Source organism: Acanthochromis polyacanthus, chromosome 13, assembly GCF_021347895.1.
Source record: "Acanthochromis polyacanthus isolate Apoly-LR-REF ecotype Palm Island chromosome 13, KAUST_Apoly_ChrSc, whole genome shotgun sequence".
NCBI classification, from domain to species: domain Eukaryota; kingdom Metazoa; phylum Chordata; class Actinopteri; family Pomacentridae; genus Acanthochromis; species Acanthochromis polyacanthus.
In genome coordinates, this window is record NC_067125.1 from 23,314,940 (window position 1) to 23,332,918 (window position 17,979).

Consider the following 17,979-nt stretch of genomic DNA (forward strand, 5'->3'; position numbering starts at 1 on the left):
ACACCACCATTCATAAGTTTGGGGTCACTTAGAAATGCTTCTATTTTTTTTAAAGAAAAGCAGTTTTTGTTCAATGAAGATAACCTTAAATGAATGATAAATCCAGTGTAGACATTGTTAATGTGGTAAATGACTATTCTAGCTGGAAACAGCTGATTTTTAATGGAATATCTCCATAGGGGCTGCTCAGTGCTGTAGTGGTTAGCACTTTCGCCTTGCAGCAACAAGATCCCTGGTTCGAATCCCGGGGTGGGCCTGGGATCTTTCTGCATGGAGTTTGCATGTTCTCCCTGAGCATGCGTGGGTTTTCTCCAGGCACTCCGGCTTCCTCCCGCAGTCCAAAAATATGCTGAGGTTAATTGAGTACTCTAAATTGCCCGTAGGTGTGAATGCGAGTGTGATTGTTCGTCTGTATATGTAGCCCTGCGACAGACTGGCGCCCTGTCCAGGGTGTCCCCTGCCTTCGCCCGAGTCAGCTGGGATAGGCTCCAGCACCCCCCACGACCCCAGTGAGGATAAAGCGGTGTATAGAGGATGGATATCTCCATAGGGGTACAGAGGAACATTTCCAGCAACCATCACTCCTGTGTTCTAATGCTACATTGTGTTAGCTAATGGTGTTGAAAGGCTAACTGATGATTAGAAAGCAGTTATGTTAGCACATGAATAAAAGTGTGAGTTTTCATGGAACACATGGAATTGTCTGGGTGACCCCAAACTCTTGAATGGTAGTGTATATAGAATCCATCTGTAAAATCACGGATGGACATAAACATTGACCAGTTGCAGTTCCTTTTATGGCTGCCTGTAAAGCCAGTCAGGTGTAGATTGCCAAAGGAACAAAACCAGCCATCCATTCATTATTCCAGTTAGGAAAATCAAACACTGTTCCAAACACTGTAGGTTTGGAACGGATCAGCTTACGCTGTGAAAAAGGACACGACTTGTGTGGCACAAAGGGGATATATTCTGTATGTCCCCTTTTTGTTCAGACTATTAATTACAGTCTTAACCAGCAAAGAGAGCACAGAGCTCCACTAAGGCTGCTAAGTCGTGTCATTTCCAATGGATAGGTTCCGATAACTTCACAGTGGGCAATTTGTAGTAGGATTGCAATCATGTGATCGTCAGCAGGCAGCTGTAGTGTTCACTTGTTGTCATGGTTACAGTCACGACATGCTGGTATCTGGAAATGATAAAGAAATATTTAACAAACCCATAGATCCAGATTCTAAGCTGCATCACTGCCAAAATCTAGTCACTTGGTCCTTGTGCCATTTCTGGCCTTCTCTGAAAATTTTATCCAAAATCCATTTGTCTGTTTTTGAGTAATGTTGCAAACAAACAGACAAACAGACAAATGTATGCCGATCGTCACAAAGTTCTGCACTTACCAAACACATACAGCTCAAACATTGGAAACAATGCTCTGATGTGTTCAGAAGCAAACTTCTCTCGGCATTACCTCCACACACCGCTGGAGGTCGCTGTATCCAGTGTTTCTCCTAGCGTTGTTCAGCGGAACAGCCGCAAGGTGGCGCTACTCGCTCTTGTTTGCTAGAGTCCCTATTGTTTGCTTCACAGCTACACATCTACCACAGCCACTGACAGCTTGGTATGACTGCGCACACTGAGTGAAAGTGGAGTTTTATAGTTTGCAAGATCAAAAGGAAGTACTTTGTGGAGTCACTGGAGTCTAAATAAAAGGCTTCAGCGTGTTATTTGAAGTTTGTTTACAAGCGACGTTAGGCTACGCTGATCAAGTGACCTGTAGAGTGAGATCATGTGACAGAATGGAGGCGTCGCTGAAAACATTCACCCATTCACCACACACACACACCGCTGGAGCCCATTTCACAATAAACGGATAACGCGACCAACACTTTTGATCAAATCAGCTCGGAACGTTTATTTTCTCACATCGCAATGAAATGAAGGGAGCATGGGGGCCAAAGAGTCGAGGATAGGATTCCTGTCGTATGACGAGGCCGTCAAGAGAGGTAAGCCGAAAAGCAAGGGGCTAAATCCACCTTAGTTGCGCTAGCTTAGCTAACTGTCTGCTTTGAGACTAGCCAGGTACAAAAGACAACGTCCTGACCACCCGTTACAATCTGCTGGTTTAAGCGGAATAAAGGTTTGTACAACGTAAACGCCTATCAAATAGTAATACGCGGCTTCTACTGAACTGCTAGTTTCCACTATTCAATTCGGCACAGCAGTATTTATACTTTGTGTCTGAATTTTTGGACATATGCTGAGTTTATCAATAGCTAAGCCTGTATTTTCCGCAGTCGTCTGCCCTCGAAACACGCCACATTGGTCTGCAATAGGAAGCGTTTCCCCATATCACGGGTTAAATAAATTGCAGCTACGTAGTCGTTTTGTGAGCTATGTCTACCCCGAACTAACTTATTATTCCTTACAGTGTCAAACCGGTACTGAATTGTGTTTAATATAGCGTGTATCTTGCCTAACATGCAAGGTCACGTTAAATTGACAGATCGTTGGACTGTGTTTGGTGTGACGTTCCCTCCATAGCTACGAAAGCGTTGCTTGTGGGGCTAGTGCTGGCTAACGAGGAGGGGTGGGCTGATTGGACTCTATTTGCCAAAACAGTTTTGTAGGTAGCCTTGAATTTGTGCTAACTTTTCTCGGCTGACGCTCCTGTGGGTTACTTAGCAGTTATCGTCAGTGCTAGCTACTGCAGAGTAACGTTAATGTGTGTGCTGCTATTAGCCTGCTTGTCTGGTAGCTAGACGGTTAGCTGACTTTCAACTGAGTTCCCAGAGGGAATGCCTCCAGACGGTTTGTTGTAGCCTTCGTCTGTCGGATTTCAAGCCTGGCCATGTGGTGTGGGCAAACGTTAATCGTCAGTGTCTGCTAGAAAGCTGTCAGGTCCTGCTCAGTTGTACACACATGAGCTAGCTGTGTAGTCAGAGGCGGAACAACAAACAGATGTGCTCCACAATGCTGTCGATGCCGTTAGTCACCTAATTATTAGCATGTGGGATTTTTTTTACACGGGGGTAGCGATTGGTTGAACTCTGATAAACAAACAGAAATTGACAGGCCTGTATCTAATGCCATTTATGTGTTTCACCTCGTGTGGGACCTTCGTATGTGCACTTCCTAAAGCACGTCGGTGTCAGATGAGGTTATGTGGCGGAGTAAGGGTGGACAAACCGAGCAAATCACACAGCTAGACTGTAACTGATGCATAATCTTTGTGTTGCTGCTCTTATGTAAGATGTGGGTGAGCGTTTATCAGGAAGCACCTATAGATCTTATCCCTGATGGCCTTCTTGTTGTACTTTACTCTCTGGATTGGCAACAGCTGAACTTTGCAAGTGCAGATTCCAGGCAATGAGAGGCTGTTACACATTCATCCAGGACTTTGTCATATCTTAACCAGGCTGCTCGAGAGGAATTATACTGGCACCTGTCTGATTATTAGTGTGGTGGTTTACTGAAGTGAAAGTTGTTTGTAGTCAGGATTCTCTGTTATTTATTTCACTTTCAACCTTGTAGTTGACTTTTTCTCACCTCTGTCTTTTCAATATTAAATCCTTGTGTGGCGGTTTGGACATTCCTCAAGCTGATTGCCATTCCCACTCTGATGATCACATGTGATTACACACACACACACACACACACACACACACACACACACACACACACACACACACACACACACACACACTTACAGGCGGTGGAGTTATCCAGCCATCCAGCCTTATCTGCCCAGTCACATGGCAGCATTCCTAATTCCCACCACAGGCTTGACTGCAGCAATTATGGGTTCAGTTTTCATAGAAGCTCACTCTGCTAGGATGCCAGCTGGGGAATGGTCAGGGAGCATCCTGTTGGAAAGGTTCGGCTTTGATGTTTTCCTCTTGGATCCTGCCCCCAGACTTCAGTCATTCAAGTCAAATTCTCTAGGGTTGATTGCAAACTTTGTTTACTGTTACCAGAAGGGTCATTTGTCATCTAAAGATTTAAAACAGGTTTGTTCTTGTTGTGTAATCACATCCTCCAAACAGACCTGAATCAGTGCCACAGAGGGTTATGCATGAAAAAAATCAGATAATCTAGCAATTTAAAAGTTGCCAATTAGAAAAATTCAAACAGCACATCTGCTGCATTAGAGGGGTTACAGAGGCAAAAGAAAAGAGCCTTTTCCCCAGAGTGTGTGAAGTGACAGGATGATTGAACATTTACTAAAATGGGCAAGAGGCTGTTCTTTTAAATGGGAAGTATGCTATTTTAACACATGTAGAACAAATAAAGAAGTTAAAGGTTCAAGACTGCACACATAACTTGAAGAGAAAGTCCAAACATCCACTGACTGCTGCAGTCAGTGCAATGGGAGTGTAGTACTTTTGATCACGGGTCAGCTCTGGTGCCGTGTTTGTTCCTGATCAAATGATACAGTTTTGAATTACTAGAATTACGTAGTCCTGGGCAGCTCATTGTGACCCTGAAAGTACAGAACTGACAGGAAAAAACATAATTGTCAAGAATTACAGTAAGATGACACGTTTACAACTTAAGGGTATTGTAAAATGATCAAGAAGGCAAGTGTGAATTTATGTTGGCAAACAAGGTTAATGTTTAAAGTCATCTCCTTTTTAAATGGCAATTAGCTGTGGAGAAAGGATCCTTCCTGAAACAGCAGCTGACTATATCCTGCAGCAGATGATAGCTGATAATGCTCAGTTAACAGAACTGTGTATCCTTGCCAGAGGTGTTGACTCACCTTCATGGTTGATAGGAAGCCATCATTTTTGGAGCTGCTGTGTGGAATTGTGTTTAGACATGTAAAACTGTGGTTTTAAACTGTGAGTCCCGTTCTCTGTGCTCATTTTTGTGAAACTGGAAACATAGCCTGACGGTGTTGACCTTCTGTTGTGAGATATAAAATATCTGTATAAGGAAGTGTGTTCCTATTGTGAATCAGGTTCTACCGCATAGTTCTTCCTCCAGTGCCCGTAGAACCGTCACGGGACATTTGAACCTTTGTGGTTGACCACCTTATGGTTTCATCCCTCTGACACACAGCCTCACGGTCACGTCATGTCAGTACGTCAGCATCAGTCAGGGCAATAAAACGCTGCTTTGCATTCTTTCCTTGTACTCCCTGGTTTGTGGATGTAGATTTGTCTACTGCTAGAAAGACGTCCAGTGTGGCATTTGCTGTGGAAACACGGGCAGGCTGTTGTTTACGTTGTTGTAATTTGCGTGGCGGATTGGCTGTAGATAGCAGAGTGTTCCAGGATACATTTGAACACTTATAAATTACATGAAGCCTCCATGTTCAGTGTTCATCTCACTGAAATATTCAAAAACGTCACACAATCATACGATACATGTGGATGTTCTATGTGATGCAAGATCACTGGAATGTTATTGTTTCAGTCATAGGACTTGGTAATATTTTATCGCCACTTTAAAGGCTGTTGAACAGGCTCCTTAATCTACGAGTTGCCCAGTCATTATGCTTCTAGACTTCCTGTCTCTGGTAAACAGTAAATGAACAACTTATACAGCAGTCCTAAGCCTCTGAGTCTTAGCAAAGGTAGGTAAGAAGGGCGTGTGTTGTTCTCTCTGTGTTTCATGATCTACAACAACACAATGCACCAAGCTGCAGTACTCACTGTTTGTCTAAACAGCACAGCTGCCAAGTGCACACTTAAGTCACAATAGCTAATTGTGCATTAATATGGAAATTATGGACAGAGCTGTCTTTCATTCAATTTAAACCAAAATATAAGTAAATACAGTAAGTTTAAGGTTTAATAGGCATGAATGCATTCCGAATTCAGTAATAGAATTTGAACTCTTCTTGAGCAGTTATTGAGTCTAATTTTCATGTTTAGCTTTCATGATTTTCAAGTTACTGAAGTTCTAAGTAAGCACGGTCCGAAACTTGGTTTACCAATGTGCTCAGCAGTTGTTGGGCAGAAGCCTGTGCACTTTTTAATGGTATCAACTAAATTATTCAACTTGAACATTAATTATAGTTGCCATTATTGGTATCAACCATTAGAAGCTTAAAAAAACAATCATCTGCTGCAGCACAAATTGAACAGAGACATGCAGATAATGCTCATCACACTGAAAATGTACAGTTGTGTTGAAAATTTTACATAAAGATGAATATGACATGCAGTATTTTATGTGGAAAGCTGAAATAATCTAGCCTAGCCGCGCTAGACCCATGTTCTGAAGGCACAAGGGTCTAGGGCCGCTCGACAGGGAGTGAGGCGGGCTAAAAGGTTGTCTTTCAAATCACTCTGCAGCAATTGGGTAGGTATACAACCAATCAGCGCAACGAATAGGCTGATGGAGTTCCAAGAGCGCCGGCGGATTGTGGCTAAGTCCCATTAGCTTCCCAACCAGCGGAGCCAACTGGTATATTAATGATTTGCCATATCCCGTCGGCATAAGTCCAAATACGTCTTTCTTCTCAATGAAACACTTCAGTGCCGTCCTTTGTTTATCTTTCAAGTTGAATTTTAGCTTCAAATCTTTCAGGGCTGTGGCCAAAGCCGAGTCGAAAGATAACTGTTTATTGTGTGCTGGTTGTTTCTGTCAGAATCGTCACGCCTCTGTCGTCACTTCGTTACGCCCGCCTTCTGACTCTACACTTCATGGTGATTGGTCCGGCCAGTTTTAGGAGAATCCAGCCTCGAGCCTTATGGAGGGTAACTCGACCCACCCTGGCAGAGAATTAAATTTGTTGCCGTGGGTTGTCTAGTGCGGCTAGGCTAGAAATAATCTTTATTTTACCAGTAACTCTGTACACTTGAACAGCATTGTGTTTTCACCTGCCAATGGGCCATCACCATACAAGTAGACCTAACATAATAATGCTTCTACAGGACAGACTTAATGCTGGCTGTAATTAGGTGGGAAGAATGTGCTGCCTACATTGACACCAGCAGTTGCTTGGAATGAATTACAGAATATTGGCATATTGGCAAAAATCCAATATTGTGCATCCCTAAATAACAGCTGCAAGTGGTGATGATTAGTCCCTTGCACATTTCTGCACGTCCTGGCACTCCACAGGCAAGGGCTTGTAGTGCAGGCATTGAGATGTATTCAGGCCTGGATTCTTATTGGACAGTGCTCAAAGGACTTGGTGTAGTGATATCACGATACTGAATACCGATACTGAAATGATGCCACGACAGAAAACGGAAAGTATCAGGCAAAGTAACAGAATTATAGATTAGAGAGCACTACAGTTAAACTTCTTTTAGAAATATTAAATGAAAAACAATCTTAGTGTATGTTTTAATTACTCACTTTTTTGCAGACATTCAAGCTGATTACAGGCCTTGTGGTTGACTCTAAATCCAGGGAGGCCTCATTCACTCCATCAGTTTGTTCCTGCTCAGCTTTATAAACCCTGACCAAGTCACATTAATAACACTGTTTGTGTGCAGATTGTGCGGCAGTACAGAATTCTACCTCATGTTGGTGCATATCATGAAGAACACATCATGTAAATTTTATGTAAATCTGATAACCTGAGCTGCTGCATTCACATAAACAAGATAACGATAGCTGCTCTGCTAGTTTAAACAAACCAGCCATAGCTGTTATAACTGTTTTTGTTTGCCTGAATAAGCTCAGCTGCCACATTAGTTGAAACAAACTCACCTTATCCTTAACAAGATAACCTGAGCTGCCATGTTAATTTATACAGACTAACATTAGCTCATGTATTAGCCTAAACAGGCCAAACTTAGCCTTTGTTTAGTATGAATAACATAAGAAATTACAAGATTTACTCATTTATTTAAATTCCTGTAAGCTGTGACACTCACCAGCATGAACCATACCAATAACCTAAAACTCAAACAGATGAGTGGAAATCAGCAATAATTTATTCTGTGATTTCCACCTGTTCTCTGACATTTTGACTGGCCATAAAAAGTTCAGTGACATAGGTGAGCTACAACAGATTGCTACTGTTCTGTGCAATGTGGACATTATTTTATAGTAACTGTGAATTGAGTTTTGACGTCTTTTAAAATGGCTACATGCATTCAGCTGTGACTGTTGTCATCTAGCCCTTTATTTTCCCCCAAATATTACAGTTGGAAGACCTTCCAGCCTGCAGCAGAAACCACAGAACATGCTATAAAGAGGAGATTTTAGTATCATTAAGAATTTGTAGATTAAGGTGATAACTGGCTCTGAAAATAAAAATGAGATATTTTCATCATTTTATGTTGCTTTCCTCTTTCCAATCCCCATTAAACAGCAGCCTCATTCTGAATGTCTGATGGCAAGCCTGCAGGTGAAATGAGCTTTTCAAGAACAGCACGGCCAATGTGTTTCTGCCAGCAGGCATTTCTGTTGACACTTCGCCATGACTAAAAGGTCACCGAGGCCCATGTGAGTTCAACATTTGCATTCTGCTCCAGACGCCTTGGTGCTCCTGCCAGGGCGTTTCCAGTCTTCCTGATAGCAGACCAACTTATTTCATAGGACAGGACAGAACATTGAGTCACTGCAGGGGTCCTGCTGGCTGCTGCTCTGCTGCTACAATCATTTAGTACGGTGGTGTAACACTGGAAACCTGCTCTGAACGTGTGTGTGATGGCCACACAAAGACAGAAGGAGAGATAAGCAAAGGATGCAATGATGTGCATCTTGGAGTTACAGTCAGCACTGGAAAAAAAATGCCTCTCTCAAAACAAGAAAAAAAATTATTTCACAGAACTTTTACCTTGAAATAAGTGAAAAAAAAATCTGACAATAGAACAAGTGAAAAATGTTTTGGTAAGATGTCTGGAAATAAGATGTGATATTTAGAATATTGAACTCTTAAAATTAGCTGGGAAAACTTGTTTAAGCTCTATTTTACCAGGATTGTCAAGCTTAGGTGTCTTAACCCTCCCGTTGTCTTCATTTATGGGCACCAAAAATATTTTTTCCTTGTCTGAAAAAAAATACCAAAATTCAGCAAAAAATTACCCAAATTTATATTCTAAATTTGAAAAATCGTCAGGAAGAAAATTCCTTAAAAGATTCCCGTAAAGTTTTTTTTTTTTTTTTTAAATCCCCAAATTTGGCAAAAAATTGTAGTTGTAAATATTTTCAAAAAATGAATAAAAATCTTCAAAAAAATCCTAAAAATATCTAAAGTGATTACATATATATCAGTAAAACTTCTAATATTTTCTTTAAAAACATTCAGGAAAAAATCAATCAAAATCCAACAAAATTCACTGGATTTTGACAGATTTTTTTTGTGAATTTCTTTTCTTCCACCAAAAATGTTCAAAAATTTCCGAAAAACGCTGAAAATGTAGAAATTTTCGCTATATACATACACACACACACACACACACACACACATATATATATATATGTATATATTTTTTCCCCCCCACATTTTTAAAATTTAAAATGGGTCAATGTGACCCACAGGATGACAGGAGAGTTAAAACAAGATAATTTCAAAATTGTTTAGCTTAGTGAAATATTTAAGATGCATTTCTTAAAACAAGTCCCTCCATCTCACTGAAATGGCTCTTGTTAAGTGAAGTTATCTTAAATCAAGTGGGATGAGACATTTTTAAAAAATAAGACAAGTCGACTTGGTAAGAATTTGATTTTTTACAGTGAAAGGCTATGTTTTGCGTGTGCGTGTGCGTGTGCGTGTGCGTGTGCGTGCGCGTGTGCGTGCGCTGGGGCTCTTGTAGAAATCAGACCCATTGTTTCTGTCAATGGAATGGTAGCCATTGCACTTAATGCAGCCCTGTGTCCAAGTATACAGCCATTGCATCACAGCATTACAATACACAAGTGTTCTCTGTAATGACAACTTGCTTTGTTTTCCTTTCCCATTTGTCCATCTAATTGAAACAGTTTTACTGTTATCTAGCAGGGCCATTTTGTCATCAAGTTGGCTTAGGAGTACAGTAGAACACTTCTCCCACTAATTCACAAACTGAACGTATTTTTTATAAACTCTTTGTGGTTTCAACAGCCACACCATGATACTTCTGATGTATTCAAATTAGAACAGAAGATAGAAAACGATAAAATGTCTCATTTTTTAAAATAACATATTGCTAAATATGTGCAATGTTAAATCATTGTTACCCTCAATGTATCATCAAAGGTAGAAGTAAAGTTTTATGGTTTGATTGAAAGAAATTGAATAATCACACAGCAGGTTACAGTTTAGAAATGCCCACAAATCTGGCTAGATAGTGTATTCTTCTGTCGCCATGCTGCAGTCAAAGGCCAGAATAAAACTTTGTTTTCTTAATAGAAATTGTTCCACTTTTACTTTATGTGATTACAATGCATAGTTTGACACGTACAGAAAAACTGCAAAACCTTGAGCCAATAAATGTGTTTGCTGTTTGATTTGCTAACAGTGCCCCCATCCAAACACACCAGCATCTTCTGTGTTCTCTATTCACATGGCTCTTTGCATACTTCTCACAACGTACACTGGTTTATGTTTAGTTACAAAACTCTGCTTGGATGCTCACCCTCTTATTTGAGACAGTCACTGCAGCCAACATTTGTGGCAAAATACAGTTTGCAGTTTTTTTTTTCTCTTCCTCCAGAGACAGACTGCTGTCATTCCAGTCTACTGCTGCTAATCATTGGAGTTTATTACAAAACCTCTAAATCTGGATGAATTTATCCAGTGACAGCTTTTAAATTGTTAATTATGGACATTTGGATGGCATTTGTATGTTGCATGTAGTTCTGTACTTCTTCTTGTCTTGTTTTATTTTTGTTTCCTTCCCCCTCCCTTCCCCTCCTTTTCCACTACAGGTGTCCTCTAGAACTCACCAGGCTGTTACTGCAAATAAGAAACGGTTCTTTTAAATCTTGATTCATAAAGTTGAGGTTAAATGGAAAAAAGGGAAAACTGTTCCAACTCTGTCCAGGCGTTGTTAGCCACTAATATGCAACATGAGCTGGGTTCAGACTGGCGTGAGACGGGTTAGGTTTACCCTCTGATGATGTGTTGTTGCAGTAGTAATTGTGGCCAGTGTGAGAGGAAGCACAGGTTAGGGGTTTACGTCTTGGCTACCACTGGAGACATGCACTCCTTTCCTTTAAACTGAGGGCATCTGAACATGTCAGAAATGTCTGAAAAAATGTGATCCAAATGTTAATTTAGGTTAAGAGTCTCTCCAAGTTTATTAAATACTTGCAGCACCAGACAGCAGCAGGATCCGTCAAATAATCGCCAAAGCTAAAGACTTGCCTGCATGTGGCACAACAGCAGTCACTTCGTTTATTACTTGTAATTATATGTATCTTCTGAATAGAGACCAAATGCATTGTTTTCTAACAATATCACACACACGCACACACACACACACACACACACACACACACACATTAATGTAACAATTACCAATCATCCAATGTCTGAAAGGGTTTTCAGTTAGAACTATGCTTCGACATGATGATCCTGGAGTGTTGTGAAATTCCAGCTGATCTTGGATAGTCGACTCTGGCCAGTACATGAAGTATTTCATGACAGGAATGTCATGTAGCTGGAAGATGGTGGCACCTCTGCTGTCTTCCATCACATGCTTATGAAGAGAATAGTGGTCAATCACTTGCAACCTTCCTGAACCTTCCAGCAAGTAATAATCAGAATAAAATAAAAAAGAGAGATATGACAAAAAGCACAGCTTAATAACATACTAGTATGTGTCCTTATTTTTGAAATACAATCTTTTTTTTTCAGTGAAGAGGACATTAAATGAATGATAAATCCAGTGTAGACATTGTTAATGTGGTAAATGACTATTCTAGATGGAAACAGATGATTTTTTATGGAATATTATATATATATATATATATATATATATATATATATATATCTGGCTTTTCCAATTTGTTGTGAAATAACTGTTTAAAAACAATTGTCATTGTAGTAGTATGCTCTACATCAGCCTTTAAATGGAGGACAGTAGTGAGCTGTGAACTGGCTGTCGATCCTCCTCCTACCGGTGGAGGTCCACTGATGGACAGCCCACTGTGGCTGATCTGTCAGTAGGCTGTCTATTAACCACTGTCACTGTGGAGATTGAGTGAGGACAGGGTTCACTGGAGTGAAGGTGGAGCATGCAGTGTAGATAATGAGCACTTCACCCCCTCCACTGGACATCCTGGTTATTAATGATGCTTGCACATGCTCGGACGCATGAGCAGAAAGGTGTCACAGCCTCATGATTAATGTGAACTAGTAAATTAGTCAGCCTGCTCATCATCATCACCACCACCATATAAACTAATATTTACCAACGTGCTGTGCCTCACTTTGAATAAAATACCGTAGGTCTGCGTAGTCTCCCTATAGGTCTGGAACGTTCCCACAGGCTCAGTCCAATAGACTTGAGTCAGATTAAACAACCAGTTTGGGACAAAATGAGCAATGTGGGATACCAGAAGTGGGGATTTATTGAATGAATAAATGGAACCCAGTGCCAGCGAACATACTATGTTCATGCTTTTGATATCAGATAAGATGCTGTATGATATTAGTGTGCTCTATTGGAGCTGAAGTGGAAACCAAATGTTTTTAAAAATGCTGTTTGTTGTTTTTTATTTGTCTGACATTCAGCTTTATTGTGATATTAACCCTGAATTTGGCATTTCTTTGCCACTACAACAAATTACAAAAATATGATGTGGTTTTTGTTTGTACCAAACAAGCACTTTCCCTTACACATGGAGAATATGATTTGTTGGCCAGGAACTACAGAGCACCACATTGATTCATTTATAATTCTATGTTTTAAGACATTTTGCTATTTTCAAAAAATTTGCCTTTCATGCACATTAAATATTGTCAAACTGCAATTTTGATAATATTTATTAAACTAATTGTTCAGCCCTAGTATGTTGTTTGTTTGTTTAATGTCAGATACACTCACCTTTCTTACTGTACTGAAGGTTCTGAATGAATGAATATCAATGATTTAGATTTATTGAAGTTCTATACTTTGTGTGCATTTTTTTTTTTTGGAGCATTTTTCTGCATTTATTACAGACAGTCGAGTATAGGTTTATCAGTATGTATCTGATCACATGGCTGTAGTTTGCATTCCCTGAAATTAGTTCATTTGTTCTGTGTGCTATTTAAGCAAAGGATTTTTATTTATTTTAGGAGTAAAATAAAACCACAATTGAGAAGTATTTGAGAGGGTTGGGTTGTTTTGTGACAAAAAGGACTGGCTATTTTTGTTACCTGGCATTCTGCCAAATGTTTGAGAATAATTATGTTCATTCATAAAATGTCAGTCACAAATTTTCCACTGTCCAAGGAGATGTCCTCTAATAGCTGTTCTATCCTGTAGTAGGATCCAAAACACAGAGCTATTAGAAGCTTATTATTAGTCAGACAAGAGCAGAAGATCCTCACAAATAAGAAGGTGTAAGAGAGGACTGCTGTGTGTTACTGGTAAAAATAATGAAACAATTATTAAAATAACTAAATAGAATAACTTGGAGAATGATTTAAGCTCTGACACTCTGAAGTGAGAAATAAAAACAAATCCTGGCTATCATTTTGGCAACAATGTAGAGTATTTTCAAAGAGTACCCAACAGTTGCAGCTGTAATACAGTCACTGAACCTCCTCCAGAAGCGACTCTACAGCTGTTTAGCAAAGAACAATATGCCTTTTTACAGTTAATCAGTAAAAGATAAAGAGAAGGAGGTGGAGGACGGAGAGGCATTCTGCTGATCTGGCTCTGCAGTGCCTCTACACAAGGTTTTCCTGCTTCTTGTCTTGTGAATACAGCCGGCTCCAACCTTACATGACGCACAAGGGTGCTCTATTCTGCTGGTGGAGCTCTGTGCTGATCCACGTGTGTGATTGGACGCCTGCAGCGCTGCTAAAGCCTGTGATTCAGCACTTCAGGACTAATCAGTTGTACACTCCAGCTGGGTGGATTACATGCCTATTAGATAGGTAGGAGACAGAATACATATTTTGGCAGCAGAGTCGTAGCAGCGCCCCACTGTGAGAAGGTGAGCGCCCTGCTATCCTGTACACACGGCTCTTTGTTTTAAAAGTGTACCCAGGGTAGTCTCAAAGAGAGAGGTGCTCACTTTCTCAGGAAAGCCCTGCTCCATCCTCTTACACTTCTACATATTCTCACCTGGAGGCTGTTTGGTACTATTAGTGTGATGTATTGTCCATGGAGAGCTCCACCGGAGCAACCAGGGTAGCTCGAGGGCTCTGTGGTGTTAGTAAGCTGGGCAAGTTCTACACTTGATGTGTACTTGTGTCACAGAAACCTTTTCCAGAAAACAGGAGTTCAGCGCACCTATTTCTGTTTCCACGACAGGAACCATGATGAAAATAAGTTCTGTGGAGATGGTTTTACCCCCCAAAAGTCCCTGATTGGAGTACAGTATCTGCTGAAAATTCAGACACTTGTAGGATAGAACTTGAAGTGCCAAACATCACTGATTGGTTGACTGTGCTGGTATTTTCTGCAGCTTTATTACACCTGACAAATTTAGAGTCCATTACTGTAAGCAGGTTGCTTAGCTTGTGGTTTGTGACCAGCTCTAAGCCTGTCATGTTTTTACTCACTGTGTCCTCATTTTTCACTTATGTATATAGTTCTGCACCTCTATGGAAACAACCCCACCATGGCTAGAAATAGAGAACAGAAAGGTCTTCAGTGAACTACAGCAAAGTTATGATACCATGCATTCTTAAATACCAACAAAAGTGTAATTTCTATGATTGTTTATTTTACTAAAATTTTAAAGAGCCTCGAATCGGCCCACAGGCATTACGATGCTGAAGAAACGGTGGTGAATGAACTTGGCTTCTCAGCTATTAGAGTTGAATTTGTAGTTTTTTACAGAATCAGATCCAAAATGTTTATGTTCTGCATATTTTAGAAGGCAAAATAAAGCAACTCTGATTAAGTGTCATAAGTTTAGGTTTAGATTTAGTTTATTCTCCCTAGAAAGAAGCGTCACTGCCTGAAAGACAGCTGGAAAATCTTAAATCTGGCTCTGATAAATGGTACAATTTTGGTGTGTTTTTAATTTAATTTTTTTTAACATAGCACGCCATTCAAACCACAGGCAGGTTTTGTGATTCAGAGGGTTCATGAGAAAAGAATTTGATGGTTTATGATGTCATGAGTCTGTCAGTTTCTTTAGTGTTACTTTTTAAAAGTAAGTGTCTTTGTGGTTGCAGAAACCAAATATGCAACTTGCAAGTTTTTAGCCAACAGATGTACAAGACACCTGCAAAATATTTCTGCAAAAGAGCTCACTGGATGATGCACATGGTCAGTGAGGATATCATTAAAATCTGGTTTTTGTTTGGGCCACTTCACGATTCAGTTACTCTCAGCGCTCCACCAGCAAACCCTTTCTGTGTTTTAATGGAGCACATGGGGGCTTTTCTGGCAGCTGCTGTACCCAGAGCAGTGTGTTCAGCTAAAGGACTGGATGTACACTGGATTTTCTATAGCCGATATCCTCCATTAAAAATACATTGCTCCATCTGGATTCCTGTCCTGTGGGTTATCTCAGGACACCTTCAAATGATGCATTATTTGGTAATGATTTTTCTCATTCTACAGCTGTATGCAGGAATAAGCAGCACTTTTTCCTTTTAATTGTACTGCAAGCAGACTGTCCCTCTTCTGTACCATTAGTGGGTAACTCAGCACTGCACAGCTCATTCTCGATTTAAATCCTTCCTTGGACTTTATTTCTGACTTCTCTAATCTGTTTTTATGAGTTCCTTTTTCTCTCAGGGAGGCATCTTCACATGCAACACGCATTCCCTGTAATTCAATTCCCTTTCTGCAGTTTTCTGAAGAATAGCCATTTCCTATTTCTGCGAGTGTTTAATAAGCACCAACAGGTCTCATCTGTCTCTGCAGGATTATGTTAGGGTTGAGCTTTGGAATGAGAGCTATTCCTGACCTCTGATGACCCCAGAGAACCAAAAGAGCCGATGCATATCACTATGCAACTTCATGAATTATGTGATCAAGGCATGAAAATCCATTCTGGTTTTTAAATATTAAATGGATTTTCTGGCTGCTCTGTGGATCTGCAGTAAACAGAATTTCTTACCAACTCCTAGAGCGAGTGGAAACCTACAAGAGGAATTCATTAATTTCAATCGTGAACGTTTCATGCTGAAATGTTAAATTTTGCTTGATATCAATAATGATGGATCGTTTTTAATAATCTATTTTAATAAACAACAAAAGAAAAAAGGTTTAGTTTGTTTCTACCCTTTTTATTTTTGAGTGCATCTGTTTTTTTTTATTAAGGTCAATTGCTAATGATATCAAAATTACATGAAAAATTAAAAACACTCAAATATTTGCATTTATATACACTACCAGTCAAAAGTTTGGACACATCTTCTCTTTTAGTGCTTTGTATTAAATTATTTTAAACATTGTAGATTAATACTGAAGACATCAAAACTATAAAGGAATACATATGGAATTATGCTGCAAACAAAAAGTGTTAATCTTCAGTAATAATCCACAATGTAGAAAATATTACAAATAAATAAAAAGCATTGAATGAGAAGGTGGTAGTGTATATTTACATCAATCTAAATAACTATGGATAAAGCAGTAATGGCACCTTAATACACACCCAAAGGTGCACAGAGGGCAACCGGGGTGAAACTGCTGCACTCCACTGAGGTTAAATGTCTGTCCTGGATCAGGTGTTACCTAGCTGGGACCCTGCATCGATTTCTACAAGCACCACAGCATCAAGTGTGTCTTCCCTCATAGCAGGCTGCTGGGTCATGAGCGTGTTTAGACCACAAAGCCCGTCTCACAAGGACAGTCAGTGGTCCCTGCTGGCTGCATCCTCCACCGCCGGAGCTCTGCAGGCACAGCGAGGGGTAACAAGAGGCCCGTGTCCATAGACCAGAGTGACGTAGGGCGCTTCATTATCCAGTGATATGATGGGCTGTTTCTGAACCAGGGAGGGAGCACACGTGGAGTTTGTTCACACAGCTGAACTTTGTGTTTTCGTCATGTGCTTTTATGGTGGTTTGCCTGTAATGCATTTAACTACTGAACATTTTATCAGACAGTTTTCCACTTGCTGCTGTTGGCTCGTTTCTCTATCAGGCCTATCCTGATGCATCAAAGGCATGTCAGTTTCAGATTCCAGTGGACAACAACCATTGGTCATATTTTCTTCTGGGCTCCACACTATAAAGCAACAGTTTGCCGTCTGACACAAACTGACACACACTTGCTGACTGAAGCTTCAGTGTAAAGGCAACAACTGGTTATGTGAGGGGTTATTCATAGGGCTGTCTCTTGGTTTGGTGTATGTCTGACCTGTAGTGGACTTGCTGCGACTGTGAGGTTTCCAGGCACCCACTGGAAACTCTAGGACTGCAGGAAGTCACTGAAATAGTCCTGCATATAACCCACCCACATAAAACCATAATTTGACGCTTCAGTTGTTGCATGTCTGCTTCCTGAAAATGAGAGCATTTCCCAAAATGTCGAGCTGTTCCTTTAATGCGGTTACAGTACACATGCAGCCAACGGGGGGAAATTTCACCAAGTCTCAGTCGTGATCTTCAGTCTCAGGAAAAAAGCCTGCATAGTGATGACAGGCAGTTAATGGATGACACATTCAGCGTGCCCTTTCACTTCTTTTGCAGCTTCCTGAGGCTCTTGCTGTAAACCTCTCCAGAACTGAGGGAATTAGGAGAATTTGTATGAAGCCCTAATATGGAGATAAGTTAGTTGAAGGTGTAGTTGCACCCACCCACTAGCTGATCCAGTCATTTAAAAAGCTTCATCCATCAATCCCCTGCTTCATCAATCCTGTCAAACACCAGCATCCTGGTATTGCTAGCGAAAGCAGTTTCCTGTCATTTATTTGCATCATTTGTTTCTTTAGATCACTTTGTTTGTACAGTCGGAATTAAAGAAGATGAGA

At 40.4% G+C, this 17,979-nt stretch overlaps 1 protein-coding gene and 1 long non-coding RNA gene across 8 annotated transcripts in view; one reads left to right on the top strand and one right to left on the bottom strand.

Annotated features, from left to right (window-relative positions):
- The window catches only part of LOC127536822 (uncharacterized), a 123,987-nt gene that overhangs the window by 5,548 nt on the left and 100,460 nt on the right, over nucleotides 1–17,979 (bottom strand). The gene's annotated exons all lie outside the window — the stretch shown is intronic.
- Nucleotides 1,745–17,979, top strand: part of usp32 (ubiquitin specific peptidase 32) — a 92,655-nt gene continuing 76,420 nt past the window's right edge. For 3 of the 7 annotated variants that reach the window (XM_022201034.2, XM_022201032.2, XM_022201033.2), the window contains exon 1: nucleotides 1,758–2,000. In XM_022201034.2, the coding sequence (XP_022056726.1) occupies nucleotides 1,943–2,000 (58 nt within the window). In that variant the 5' untranslated portion in view covers nucleotides 1,758–1,942. Of the gene's footprint in view, nucleotides 2,001–17,979 lie in introns of all 7 variants that reach the window. The other 4 variants (XM_022201031.2, XM_051958145.1, XM_051958146.1 and 1 more) reach the window with 3 other exon arrangements.